General features: G+C 39.7%; 1 protein-coding gene across 3 annotated transcripts in view; it reads right to left on the bottom strand.

Annotated features, from left to right (window-relative positions):
• The window catches only part of YEATS2 (YEATS domain containing 2), a 113,541-nt gene that overhangs the window by 29,599 nt on the left and 69,142 nt on the right, over nucleotides 1-14,800 (bottom strand). For all 3 annotated transcript variants that reach the window (XM_047099033.1, XM_047099034.1, XM_047099035.1), the window contains exons 16-19: nucleotides 8,174-8,432; nucleotides 5,223-5,384; nucleotides 2,873-3,045; nucleotides 1,934-2,092 (exon numbers count right to left, since the gene is read on the bottom strand). In XM_047099033.1, the coding sequence (XP_046954989.1) occupies nucleotides 1,934-2,092; nucleotides 2,873-3,045; nucleotides 5,223-5,384; nucleotides 8,174-8,432 (753 nt within the window). The remainder of the gene's footprint in view (nucleotides 1-1,933; nucleotides 2,093-2,872; nucleotides 3,046-5,222; nucleotides 5,385-8,173; nucleotides 8,433-14,800) is intronic.

Here is a 14,800-nt window from a genome sequence, read left to right as displayed (position 1 = left end):
TGGGACAGTGCTTGCATGAGTTTGTACACTGGTCAACACTCATTGAGCAGTACACATATGGTCTATGCATTATTTTATGTAAATAATACCTTATTAAAAAGCAACAGGTGCGCTTGGGTGGCTCAGTCAGTTAAGCTCAACTCTTGACTTTGGCTCAGGTCATCAATTCACGGTTTGTGAGATTGAGCCCCACGTCAGACTCTGTATTGATAGCATGGAATCTGCTTGGGATTCTCTTTCTGCCCCTCCCACACTCATTCTCACCACCCCCCCAAATAAATATACTTAAAAAAAGAAAAAAAGCAACAGTAATTGTTCTGCAGTGGTAGAACAGGAAGAAAGTCACTCCACTAGCTGCAACATAAGCAGGTAGGAAGAAATAAGCTAAGATTTTAAAGAACTGCCTGAAGAATTTTAGGGCCTCATATCTGTTTAAAATACTAAGTGCATCTGACTCAAAGAAATGAAATAGTACTAATATGAAAAATATATGATGGAGAAAAAATTCCTTTTTTACAGATATAACCTACCAAACCTTCCTCAAGGTAAAACAAATAACCTGAATAGTTCTGTATCTACAAATAAACTGAAATTGTAGTTAAAAACCTTCCCAATTAGGAAAACTTCAGGTCATTATGGCTTCACTGGTGTATTCTAGTTAAAGAAAAAATAATACCAATTCTACATAAAATTTTTTACACAAAAAGTGAACGAGAGAAAAGTTTTTGTTTTCTGTTTTTAAGAGGGAAAAGTTTCTAACTCATTCACTTATGTGATATCACAACCAGACAGGAATTACAAAGAAAACCACTGACCAATAACCCTTACAAAAACTCTAAACAAAATTTTATCAAATGAAACCCAGCAATACATTAAAAGAGGATAACATGTCACAAACAAGTGGGGCTTATTCCAGGAATGCAGGGCTGGCTTAACGCTTAAAAAAAAAAAATTTTTTTTTAATGTTTTTTAAGTAATCTCTACCCCTCAACATGGGGCTTGAACGCATGACCACAAGATCAAGAACACACGCTCCACCAACAGAGCCACCAGGTGCCCTCTTATGATCTTCTTAGTAACATTTTTTCTCTAGCTTATTGTAAGAATACAATATATAATACATATGACATACAAAATGTGTGCTAGTCAACTATGTTATTGGTGAGGCTCTTGGTCAACTGTAGGCTATTAATAGTTAAGTTTGGGGGGAGTCAAAAGTCATATGAGGATTCTCCACTGTGAGAGAGGTTGGTACCCCTGACCCACCCCCTGTTGTGCAAGGATCAACTGTACATGGATACTGTGGATGGCATCACCTACTACACTATTCAGAATCTCCCGTACGAAGTTCCTCCAGAGACATTTTAGAATGAAGTATCAAGAAAACCTCTGTTTCTTCTAAGGAAATGTGTAGGTATTGTTTTGCCTCTCACAAACTGAATTTTATAACTGATCATGCTTCTGATTTGCTTTGGCAAATTTTATTAATTATATAGGACATAGCTGTTTGCATATCTAATAACTCTGGCCTTATCTTCTCATTCTACTTGTATTTTCCCAAATTTCAAGATTTTATTCTTATTTTTCTATACTGTTTTATTATCATTTTTTTTCTTAATGTTTATTTTTTGAGAGAGACAGAGCGAGAGGCAGAGTGCGAGCAAGGGAGGGGCAGAGAGAGAAAGAGAGACACAGAATCCAAAGCAGGCTCTAGGCTCTGAGCTGTCAGCACAGAGCCCGATGTGGGGCTCAAACCCACAAGCTGGAGATCATGACCTGAGCCGAAGTCAGATGCCTAACTGATTGAGCCACTCAGGCGCCCCTTACTATTCATTTTCTTGGGCAACCTTAATTTCTTTGTGGAAAAGGATAAGCTGTAAAAGTTTTAATAAATGCCATAACCACCTTGTATTTGGGGTATGTGTTTATTTACCTGGGTAAACAAAGTGGTTTTTTGTCCAGAGATGACTTTTAATGTTTGTTGCCCTTGTGCAGAAGATGTGCTGACTCCCAGCGTTCCTTGGACCACTGACCCAGTAGTCAGCTGTTTTCCAGATGTCTGGGGTGATGGCTGACCAACTAAAAATGTGCCCTAGAAACAAATAAAGACCTACTCAGTAATTATTAAGTTCAAATGACTTGTCCTGACCCTTTCAATCAGAAGGTCCCATGTTACAAGCTACAATGCCCCCCTTGAATTCTCCAACTCAGCCAAAATAATTGTAAGGAACGGCTCTGCTCTCAGGGTCCCTCCCAAAAGCTCTCCCCACTTTTAGAACTCTGCACAGTAGCTGTGGAGCAGGCTGCTTAAAAACTCAAGTTTTACAACCGAGTCTTTAAATCTGGATTTAATTTTCAAGATTCATAACTATCCATCCTTAGTAAGAACACTGAGAACAAAAATTCTTAAAGAGGAGTCAAGACTTTAGCAATGAAGGGAAAGAAAGTAGAAACTTGTTCGTAATCATGAATCCAACCTAACTCCAAATACCTTAACTTGATAGTACCTCTTTGGTTACTCCCTTCTAAGAGAAAATTTTCAACTGCACATGAACACTACTCACTAACTCATGGATTTGGAAGCCAAAAGCATAGGAAAAATCTTTTTTTGAGTCAGAAAGATCTGGGTTTAAATCCAAATTCTATCATTGGCTTAGCAGAGACATCTTGGGAAAGTTACTTAAGTCTTTCTGAATGTCTAGGACCTCTTGTCTCAACATAAAACAAGCCCAAAATAATATAGATTCATAACATAGCTAAAATGTTAGTATTGACTCCTGATCCCAGAGATGTAAAGATAAATCCACTATAATTAAAGGCAGTTATTAAGGAACCAAAGGATTTAAAAGACACCAGTCACAAACGATCAGACCTGAGGCGTTTGCTTTAGGATATAAGATGTGTAAGTCAGGTGCTGGGATATCCCTCCAGGGCCTGCAGGGCTCTGAGTTCCTCCTGTTCCTCCTCCTCCACCTCCGCTGCCACCGCCGCTGCCACCGCTGCCTCCGCCACTACCACTGCCCGCAGCTGAGCCAGACTGGAGGTCTGAAAATACAATGAAATGACAGCAACATCAGAAAAGGTATTAAGAGGCTTAACAGAAAGATAGATGAGCCCAGAGGGATGTTTCCCTTACAGCGACATTCTTTCCCTTTTCTATTTTCTCCTTTCTTTTCTGTAATGTATCTATTCTGTGACAAGAGTGAGAAGAACATCCTAGAACTGAAGACTGATCTACTTCCAACTGAAGGACAGTTGACTAGTTCAGCTCTCGGTACAATGAAGAACTTAACTTTAACAAGAGTTTTGACTTAGTGTGGGACATCAAGAAAGTGTGATAGTGACATTTCTAACCAAGTGCTGACTGGAATGTGCTCAGAGAAGTGCTTATAAACATTCTGGCATCTCATTTGATTTCAGTGAAACTGCTGGAATTTAGTGTAATTTTACAGTACCTTTTCTGTTGCCCTCTGCCCCAGAAAAAACTAATTTTCTTCACATTTATAATGACTCCAGGGCCCCATTTTTTTTTTTTTCCTTTTAAAATTCTACTTTAAAGCCTTTGAATTTTTTTTTACTTCCCACTTGGTGACATAATATATACAAACTAAAACCTAAATAGCTCTCTGGGTGAATTGTGGAATACTCACATTGTCCTTTTCTTACATATCTTTTATATACTACAGCTTAAGTAGGAGGAAAAAATGCCAGGGTGAGAGAGCAGAAATCACCCATTATAGTTAGTGAACAAAATGGTGACTAGCTCACACACTACATTTTGGCAAGAGTGGCTAATTTTTAGTGAACCTATTATACCAATTATACTTGGGGGGGGAGGGGCTTTTAAATCTTATTTAACATAATTTGTCAAACTGGCTTACATACAACACCCAGTGCTCATCCCAACAAGGACCCTCCTCAATGCCCATCACCCACTTTCCCCTCTTCCCTTGCACCATCAACCCTCAGTTTGTTCTCTGTATTTAAGAGTCTCTTATGGTTTGTCTCCCTTCCTGTTTGTTAACTATTTTTTTCCCCTTCCCTTCTTCCATGGTGTTCTGTTAAGTTTCTCAAGATCCACATATGAGTGAAAACATATGATATCTTTCTCTGACTTATTTCACTTAGCATAATACCCTCCAGTTCTATCCACAATGCTGCAAATGGCATGATTTTATTCTTTCTCATTGCCAAGTAGTATTGCATTGTATATATAAACCACATCTTCTTTATCCATTCATAAGTTGATGGACATTTAGGCTCTTTCCATAATTTAGCTACTGTTGAAAGTGCTGCTATAAACATTGGGGTACAAGTGCCCCTATGCATCAGCACTCCCGTATCCCTTGGGTAAATTCCCAGCAGTGCTATTGCTGGGTCACAGGGTAGTTCTCTTTTTAATTTTTTGAGGAACCTCCACACTGTTTTCCAGAGCAGCTGCACCAGTTTGCATTCCCACCAACAGTGCAAGAAGGTTCCTGTTTCTCCACATCCTCACCAGCATCTATAGTCTCCTGATTTGTTCATGTTAGCCACTCTGACCGGTGTGAGGTTATACCAATTTTACTTCTGATTGAGAGGGAAATAATTCCCTTTACCCTTTCCTTTCCAACACCAAATTGTTTTCTCTATATGTCAAAACAAAAGTTTGTCAATCTAGATAAACCACCAGATTTCCTTGGGGTTTTAAGGCTTGTACACTAAGGCTGACTCTCTATTTCTCTTTCCATCTCCAAACCTAGCAAACTTAACATGCACATCTAAATAATGGCAGGCAGAGACACTTGATTCCACTCCTATTCCTATCCCCTCCAAAATAAATATAGGCTCTCAGCTAACTTCTCCACAGGTGTCACATTTCTAGATATCACTGAAAAGGAAGAACTCTTTTTTGTTTACAGTTCACATGGACAGGTTTCTCTCAACACACCTTCAGTAGCCATATCTCTCCAATGTACTTTGTATCTGATCCCAAACTCTGAGTAGATAAATGCAAAATAACAGTATCACCTCCTAGGACTACGATCATTTAAGCCTACTTCTAGTTAAATTACATGTATGTTTTAAATCCATGTGGGCAAATACCACCATCATACCATCAAATACTACCATCATACACAGAGCTATGGAAATGCTTCCTGAAACAGGTAAGAGCTGCCCCTGGGTGGGTGAAATGAACATACCCAGAAGCCCAAGAACCAAAGATTTAATGATGGACTAACTAGCATTGTTGGTAGCTCGTAGGATGGCTCCTTGAGGGATCAGCAGCAGTTTTCCTTTTCCTGAAGGGTTCTTGCTGTTCGTTGTAAGGTAGAGTTTGGTGCCAGGAGGCAAATTTGCCAAGTTGGCCAGATTAGTGGCTGGTAGCTGTAATGTTGCCATTACTAAAATGGTAAAGGGGAAAAGGAAAAAAAAAAAAAAGGAAAAACAGTTATGATAAATTTGAACTGAGGTCAATGCTATCTCTAAAATTAAAACGACGTAGTAAGATACTTACTGAAAAACATAAACAGTAAACTCTACAGTTTTCTTAAATACACAAGGTGGACAGTCTTAAATATCTTGCTACCTAAAAAATAATCTATATACTAGAAGAACTTGCTGTAAACTAGAAAGGAGTATTTGTACATAAACAGGGTGACCATATGTCCCAGTTTGCCCAGAACAGTTCCAGTTTATACCTGTGTCCCAATGATTATTAATAGTAATTCTTGGGGCGCCTGGGGGGCTCAGTCGGTTAAGCCTCCGACTTTGGCTCAGGTCATGATCTCGTGGTCCGTGAGTTCGAGCCCCGGGTCAGGCTCTGTGCTGACAGCTCACAGCCTGGAGCCTGTTTCAGATTCTGTGTCTCACTCTCTCTCTGACCCTCCCCCGTTCATGCTCTGTCTCTCCCTGTCTCAAAAACAAATAAACGTTAAAAAAAAAAAAAATTAAAAAAAAAATAGTAACTCTTTTTACTCTCACAAGTACTATAGTTTAGACAGTCAATGAAATAATCACCTTATTTATGGATGAATATATATTTCCTCCCAATTGTTTAAAGCCCCTTCAATCAATTGCTAGTGATGAATGAATCTACTGATTTGAAACTAGACTTCTTATCTCTCTCACTTTCTAAGAACTAAGAAAATGCCACAGTTAACAACTGGCACATATACTATGAAACTATAATTCAGCTTTTTAAAGTCTTACCTATGTCAAAGAGCTTTCGCTTATCCCTTAGAATTTACTTCTCGATGCACAGGGCTGTAAGCCTTTAAATGAGATTCTTAAATGGAGACTTACACATCAAAACTTCTGCAAATGCTCTGAATCCAAATCCCCACAAAATGAAGCATACAGAACCATGTGAGTCACCAGAGGCAAAGGACTCTCATGGCCTCCTCCAGCCTGCTGGACTAGTCCTCCTTCTCATTACTACTTCACTGTGCAAGGTTTGGGCAACCAAGAACCTAGAAGCTGCCCCAAAACATCAGGGACTGATATTAAAACTGAGTGCCATTATCTCTCCACTACTGCCAGAACTAATCCCACTTTACACCATATGCATCTCAGCAAACCTCTCTGGTCTGTCACCCGTACCCGGAAGTCCAGCCCCAAACTGCTCTCCATTCCTGATCTGAGTCCACCTTCTCAGGCCCTCCTCCTCCCCCATCTCTTTCACCAAGCCCCCAGGAATTCCTGCTGTGGTCAATTACACCCTTTGTGGTCAATTACACCCTTTAGAATCTCCACCTCTTTCAACCTTAATGTCTTTTTGTGTAACTAAACACTAAAAGTCCTCTGAAGATAGGACTTCCTCGCAGCCCCTTAGCTAAAAGCTGTTTTTTTGTTTTTTAATCTTACCTCAGTGTATGAGGGCCAGGACTAGAAGAGACGCCTTTTTGCTCTCCAGTTTGGCTTTCAGACCATTACCACCCCTCATTCCAGAGGAAAAACCTGCTGGCTCCTGTTAGGATCATGCATGGCTCTACCACCTTACCCCTTGCTTTTCTACTCTCATTTACTGAACCCCTAGTCACTTCCCCTCACTTGCTAAAGACTGACTCCTGACTCAGTCTTGCTGTATGCCAACAACTGTCATCCTCAGTGACAGCACTGCAGATGACCTGTTTAATTCTCTGGCTTCTCAGGTACTTCATTTTCTAAACTCCCAAGATCATTTCTTCCAATCTATCTCAAGCACTCTTTTTTAAGGCCACAAAGGGACTTTGTCATCACCAGCAATTCATCACCTCTGAAATCTTTATTTTGGACATCTACTACCTTCTTTTCTTCTTTCTTATGAATCTTTTATATTTATTTTTTATATTTTTTCAAGTGTATTTATTTTGGGGGGGGGACAGGGAAAGAGAGAGAGAGAGAGAGGGAGGGAGGGAGGGAGAGAGTAGAAGGGAACAGGAGGGAGGGGAGGGAGAGGGACAAGGAGAGAGAGAGAAAGAGAGAAAATCCCAAGCAGGCTCCACACTGTCAGGGCAGAACCTGCTTGAACTCATGAACTGTGAGATCATGACCTGAGCCAAAATCAAGGGTTGGTACTATAGCCATCTGAGCCACCCAGGTGCCCCTATTTTATTTTGAATATATAAAGTTGTTTCTGGAATTAGTTTTGGGTTTTTTTTTTTAAGATTTTATTTTTACATAATCTCTACACCAAACGTGGGGCTCAAACTCACAACTCCGAGATCGAGTCACATGCTGTACCAACTGAGCCAGCCAAGCACCCCTATTATTTCGTTTTTAAGTTTTCTTTTTTTAATTTAATTTTTTTATTCAAGTACAATTAACATACAGCATGAGCTTCAGGTATACAATATAATGATACATTAGTATCTCAAAATGCTGCTGATAAATGACCATCCCAAGATTTTAAGTCTGAATACAACCCAAAGTGGAGAAAAGGTCAAACAAAAATTATGTCAGACCAGAAAGCAGTTATCAAGAAAAACCCTCTATTTCTATTAATCTTGCTAAAACACACACACACACCCCTCTTAAACTACTTACAGATCTCTACGTAAAATGTTACATGAAGAAGATTAACATATTTTTATATACTCCTTATAGCACTAACCAACAGGTTTTCTTAGAACCAAACACTGAATAAAATCACTAGCAAAGAACAGTTTAGAAAGAGCTGCTGCTGAAAGGGCCCCGCAACAGTGTCAGTTACCTGAACCCTGGGATCCACTCTTCTGAGGGCCGGCGGCAGTGACCTGAGCCTTGGTTAAGGCTTGCACCGGCTGAGCAACAATGGTGCCTCCACCTCCGCTCACAATTGCTTTGGCAACTCCTTGGGTCACAACTTGTTTTGGACCAACAGCTTTGGCAACAGAAGAGCTGGCCTTGGCTACAAGGATTTGGCCGCCACTGATTGCTACAGCCTGTTTCACTGCTGAAGGTAAAGTGGACCCAACTGGCACCCCAACGACCTGTTGAAAATAGAGAAGAATCCAGCAGTGCTTCTTCTCAGTCCTTTCAAGGACTCTTCGAACAGAACAGTCACTCTGTTCTAGCAAAAAACAAAGCAAAGTCCTAGCTATGACTTTAATTTAATCCTCTAGAAATGATACCTATGATAGATGTGAAAAACATTTCTCACATTTTGGATAGTATTACAATAAAAAGCTACAGTTTTTGTCTTAACCCCTGCTACTATCTAGAACTTATTTTATGTGTTTTTAATTTAAAAAAACTTAGAAAATACAGAAATACAAAGAAATAATTTTCACTTTTCCAGATATAACCTATTTTTAAATTTTACTTATTTTTATTTTTAACATTTATTTATTTTTGAGAGACAGAGAGAGATGGAGTATGAGCAGGGGAGGGGCAGAGAGAGCGGCTGACACAGAATCCAAAGCAGGCTCCAGGCTCTGAGCTGTTATGACAGCACAGAGCCCGATGCGGGGCTCAAATCCACAAACTGTGAGATCATAACCTGAACCAAAGTTGGACGCTTAACCAACTGGGCCACCCAGGCGCCCCATAAATTTTATTTATTTATTTATTTTATTTTATTTAAAAAATTTTTTTTAATGTTTATTTATTTTTGAGACAGAGAGAGACACAGCATGAGCAGGGAAGGGGCAGAGAGAGAGGGAGACACAGAATGTGATGCAGGCTCCAGGCTCCGAGCCGTCAGCACAGAGCCTGATGCGGGGCTCGAACTCACGAACTGTGAGATCATGACCTGAGCCGAAGTCGGACACTCAACCAACTGAGCCACCCAGGCGCCCCAATTTTATTTATTTTTAAAGTAAACTCTACCCCCAACATGGGGCTCAAAATCACCACCCCAAGACCAAGAGTTGCATGTTCTATCAACTAAGCCAGGCAGATGCCCCAGAAATAACCTCTTGATATTTTTAATGTATTTGCTTCCAACTCTTTTTAATATACATTTTAAAAGATTTTTAAGGGGCGCCTGGGTGGCGCAGTCGGTTAAGCGTCCGACTTCAGCCAGGTCACGATCTCGCGGTCCGTGGGTTCGAGCCCCGCGTCGGGCTCTGGGCTGACTGCTCAGAGCCTGGAGCCTGTTTCCGATTCTGTGTCTCCCTCTCTCTCTGCCCCTCCCCCGTTCATGCTCTGTCTCTCTCTGTCCCAAAAATAAATAAACATTGAAAAAAAAATTTTTTTTAAGATTTTTAAAATATTTATTTATTTTTGAGAGAGACAGAGCATAAGCAGAGGAGGGGCAGAGAGAAAGGGAGACACAGACTCTGAAGCAGGCTCCAGGCTTGAGCAGTTATGACAGCACAGAGCCCAATGCAGGGCTTAAATTCACAGACCATGACATCATGACCTGAGCCTAAGTCGAACACTTAATCAACTGAGCCACCCAGGTGCCCCTTCTTCCAACTGATTTTTAAGAAAAGTCATCTTTTTCTAAATACTTCTAATTTTTCATTTCCTTAAAGGTCAACATTTGGTTAAAAGGTCTAAGCAAGAATATTTTTTTAAAAGACCCAATACCCAAATTATGAAAGTTGAAAATATCTGGTTCTGAAAATATTATAAAGTGAACTCTTTCAAGTAAGAAAATACCACAGAACTCTTCAGACAAAGTCAATAGAGGATGTTAAATTACAAGAAACAATTCAATTAATGGTAAATTGGGTCAGGGTTTCCACTTCCCAGTTCTTTATTTCATAAAAAAGAACTTCTCACCAGGAACTAGTTGCAAAGAGTCTTTTACAAGATTAAAAGAATACCCAAAGACCTGCTCTCTAAAAGTGAAAATGAGAAAGCATAAGTCCTTCTCACCCATCAGATTGGAATCAAAAACTTTAAAGTCTGATAACACCAAGAAGTGGCTAAAGGGTCTGGGGAAATAGGAACATCTATCTGTTCCCTGATGAAAGAAAAGTAAGTTTGTACAGCCACTCCAGAGAGGTACTGGCATATCCACTAAAATTGAAAATTCACATACTCCATGTTGTAACAATTCTACTTTTAGAAATATATCCTAGAGAAATCTTAGACACATGCTCAAGGGAACATAATGTCCAAGATAGCATTATTTATAATTACAAAAAACTGTCAACAAACTTAATACCTATAACATGCAGCAACATACTTAATGTCTACAGGTAGAGTAATGGATAAACTGTGGTATAAGACAGACAATGGAATAGCATACACTAGAACTACATGTATCAGCATCAACAGACTGACAGTACAAATCCTGAATGGAAGGGGAGCTGAAGAAAAACAGAATATATATATAAAAATATATTTTATGTAAATCTTCAAAATATACAACATTACATGTTATTTATGGCTATGGATTTATGCAATACAAAGTATGAACTCGAAAGCTACACATTCACATTCATGATAGTGTTGCTCTGGGGAAGAACAAAGTGGACTTCAACTCTGTCATGTTTTACTAGGAGAAAATATGAGATGAAATAAATATGAACGTGTTAATTTGGGGTGGAGGATACATGGGTATTGATTATATCCTTGTATTTTACTGAAATTTTAGCATCTTTTTTCAACTAAAAATAACAGGATTACCTAAGATAAATGATAAACATGCAACTGATGAATGAAACTTTTAAGTTAAATAATTAATAAATCATACATGGTTTCTTTTCAAAGAATGTGAATACAGTAAAACACACTGGCCACATGCTTGGACAGTATGACTGATGTGAAGAAAACGGTCCCCTAATCCAGTGTTATAAATCACCGTGTAACTGGGGCGCCTGGGTGGCGCAGTCGGTTAAGCGTCCGACTTCAGCCAGGTCACGATCTCGCGGTCCGTGAGTTCGAGCCCCGCGTCAGGCTCTGGGCTGATGGCTCAGAGCCTGGAGCCTGTTTCCGATTCTGTGTCTCCCTCTCTCTCTGCCCCTCCCCCGTTCATGCTCTGTCTCTCTCTGTCCCAAAAATAAATAAACGTTGAAAAAAAAAATTAAAAAAAAAAAATCACCGTGTAACGAACAAAGAGTACAGGACTTTATAAGCAGTCAGACCTGGTCTCCCAGTTTTGTTCCACTAGTTTGTAGCTGGAAAAGTTATTTAATGTTTGTGAGCTTTAGCCTTAGACAACTCATTTATAAAACATGGATAAGATCATGAGGCATAAATGAGGATAAGTTTATCAAATGCCTAGCCAGTATGATGAACACAGTAAATGATAGCTGCTGCTCCCCATGGCACTCGTTATAATTAACTGAAGAACAGTAATCTATGAGGCTACATGGAGATGCAAAGGATAGAGAGTGCCAAATGGATAAGCATTTGGCTAGGGCAGAGGACCTTAGTCTTAAATCCTAGACTCATTTAGTCAAACAGAAATTAAAGTATATACCAGGTGGTATCTGCTTTAAAATATCCTAGAAAGAGAAATAAGATTAGCAAAATGTTGATAATTGTTGAAACTGGGTAATGGGCATTATAGGATTCATTACAAAAGTCTCTCCACTTTCATGTAAGTTTAAGGCAGGATGGAAAGGAAGGATGGAAAGGAAGGATGGAAAGGAAGAAGAAAAGACTCAAAGACTCAACAGGGAAAAGCAAGTTAACTTAGAGAAGAAAAATCCTCCCAGCTATACTGGCATGGTTAAAACAATCCAGATCTCTCTACTCTGACTGTATAAGCCTCATTCTGAATGCAACATGGAGTGTCGCTGTGGCCAGAGCTGGGCATAGTCACTTCCCCTACAGATGTGGAAGTATAAACTCTTTTTATTAATCAGCTTTTTTTTTAAAGTTTATTTATTTATTTTGAGAGCGAGCAAGCACATGAGCAAGCAGGGGAGGGGCAGAGAGAGAGGGAGAGAGAGAATCTCAAGCATGTTCCACATTGTCAGCGCAGAGCCCAAAGCAGAGCTTGAACCCAGAAACCATGAGATCATAACCTGAGGTGAAACCAAGAGTCAGATGCTCAACTAACTGAGCCACTCAGGCACCCCAATCAAGAACTTTTCTGTGTATTTATGGAAAAAAAAGTTTCTTAACATAGGAAAACATTTTTGGAATACGGCACAAAGTGCTAGTTGAATCCCAATATCCATTCTTGTTTTCTCTCTCATAGTAAGAGAGCCCCCAGTTTTTAGCTATGTGGACATGGCCACATAGAATATTTCCCAGCCTAGGGCTGGTCTTCTGATTTCTGGCTAAAAGAATAGGAAGAGAAGTGATGAGTGCAAATTTTGGGTTATGCCTCCTTACACCTCCTTTTCTCTTCCTGTTGGCCAGAAATGCAAACATGGTGGCATGAGATAAAATGGTTATCTTATTAGCCCATAACCTGAGAACCAAATTTTGAGAATGGCAGAGCAACAAGACATGAATGTCTAGGTTCTTGATGATTGTCGAAGCAACATACTAGAACTGCCTACTGGTCTTTTATGAGTGAGACAAAAACTTAGGCTTCTGGTTTTTGTATTTCTCTTTTATAGTAGTCAAACTTTTTTTCCCAAGACAAGAGTCTTCACATTTCCTGAATATATCAAATTTAATAATTCACTGCATGAACTAAATTACACATCATCTATTTTCATGTTCCTTTTTTTTTTAATTTTTTAAAATGTTTATTATTTTTGAGAGAGAGAGAGAGCGCGAGCGAGCATGAGCAGGGGAAAGGGCAGTGAGAGAGGGAGACACAGAATCTGAAGCAGGCTCCAGGCTCTGAGCTGGCAGCACAGAGCCCAACATGGGGCTCGAACCTATGAGCCTTCAAGCTGTGAGATCATGACCCGAGCCAAAGTCGGCCGCCTAACCGACTGAGCCACCCAGGCGCCCCTATTTTCGTGTTCCGAAACCAACAAAGAAAGCAAAAAAATCTTAAAGGAAAACATATGGATTGGACCTATTTTCTTTTCTAAAACTCCATGCATCTTAACTTGCTTTTCTCAGCTGTATCAACCTCTATTCTCACTCAACGGCTTCAAAATTTCCAGGATATGACATATGTAATCTCTCCCAAGAGCTAAATAAAATGTGGTATCCCAAGTTGGCCACAGGAGGGCAGTTTTGATTAGCAGAGCTTATCCACTAGGAGCATACCACTGGCAAGATTAGCACCCCCCAACTCCCCCCATCTTGTTTGAAAAAAGAGAGAATGAGGAAGTCTGGAATTCTACTGGGGAAAATCCTACTCACAGCTGTCTACAGACATCATAAGGAAGACTCTTAAGTAGGTCACTATAACCTCAAATTAGTTTTTCTTTTTTTTTTTTTTTAACAATATAACACTTTGGCCTAGAACGTGAACTTTTCCCATTCACAACACTTCTCTCTGCATTCCTAACTTCCTTTAGTGTCACAAAGCAGACACCCTTTGTTCTATATTGTTGTAAATATTTCACTTTGATTCATGCTCTGATTCAGTGTTTTTGTTTGTGCTCTGTACAGACCTTTGCAAGTCAGAATTTACTTTAACAACCAGAAAGTAAGGATTCTATGTATGCAATTTTCTCTCCAGACACTGAAGAGTATGGCCAATTATGATTTAGTACTTAATGATAAGTACATGGTACTCCTGCACATTTACATAGGATTTGTCCGTAGTCATTTAAGCTACTATCATTTATTAAGTGCTCGCTCTGTGCTAAGTCCTTCATGTACAATGGTTTCTAATTCTCCTATAACTCTGAAAGGCAGAGGAGGGTATTACTCCCTTTTACTAGATGAAAAAACAAAGTTTAGGAAGACAAACCTGCCCAGGTCACTCACACAAGCAAGGAGTGGCTGAGATCTGGAAAAGGCTCTAACTCCAAAGCTCACATTCTTTTTACTAGGCCACACTGGTTCTTTCTCACACGAACCCACTAAGTACTTAGCTGTCCCTTAAAACAGCACCTCTCTACTTTCATGAAAAAAGATAAGCTGTATTTCTATTGGGCCAAGGTTGAATGGAAGGTAAAGCAGTATCATTTTGCTCACGCTTCTGCTTTCTGGGCAGGCATAGTTTCTGGGCAGGCACTTCAGCAATAACCAGGGACAGTCTGTACTTGCAGACAGTTCCTTATCTGGAGTCCAAAGCATACACTAAATTTCCTAGGTAAACAGGAAATGTCTTTTCTCACGGTCTTCTGCTTTTGCGCATTTCTTTCACACTCTTCTATGCCTTTTTCAGGTGCCCTTAAACTCTATTCGGGGCGTTCTAGCACAAACCCATCCATTTTTTCTTAGTTCTGCATTGCCATTAAGTAGGTGGCAATGTGACAAGAAAGCCAATACAGTTGTTCAGCAACACAGAGGAGTGGATTTGCAAACTGCAAAGTGTAAAAAAGTGAAACTAATTTGCTCAGAGCTTCTGAGCATAAACAGCAATGCTATATTGACT

Source organism: Lynx rufus, unplaced genomic scaffold (assembly GCF_022079265.1).
Source record: "Lynx rufus isolate CCGP_SWC_20201006 ecotype Redwood Valley unplaced genomic scaffold, mLynRuf1.p SCAF_5, whole genome shotgun sequence".
Taxonomy (NCBI): Eukaryota; Metazoa; Chordata; class Mammalia; order Carnivora; family Felidae; genus Lynx; species Lynx rufus.
This window is presented reverse-complemented; position numbering and strand designations above follow the sequence as displayed.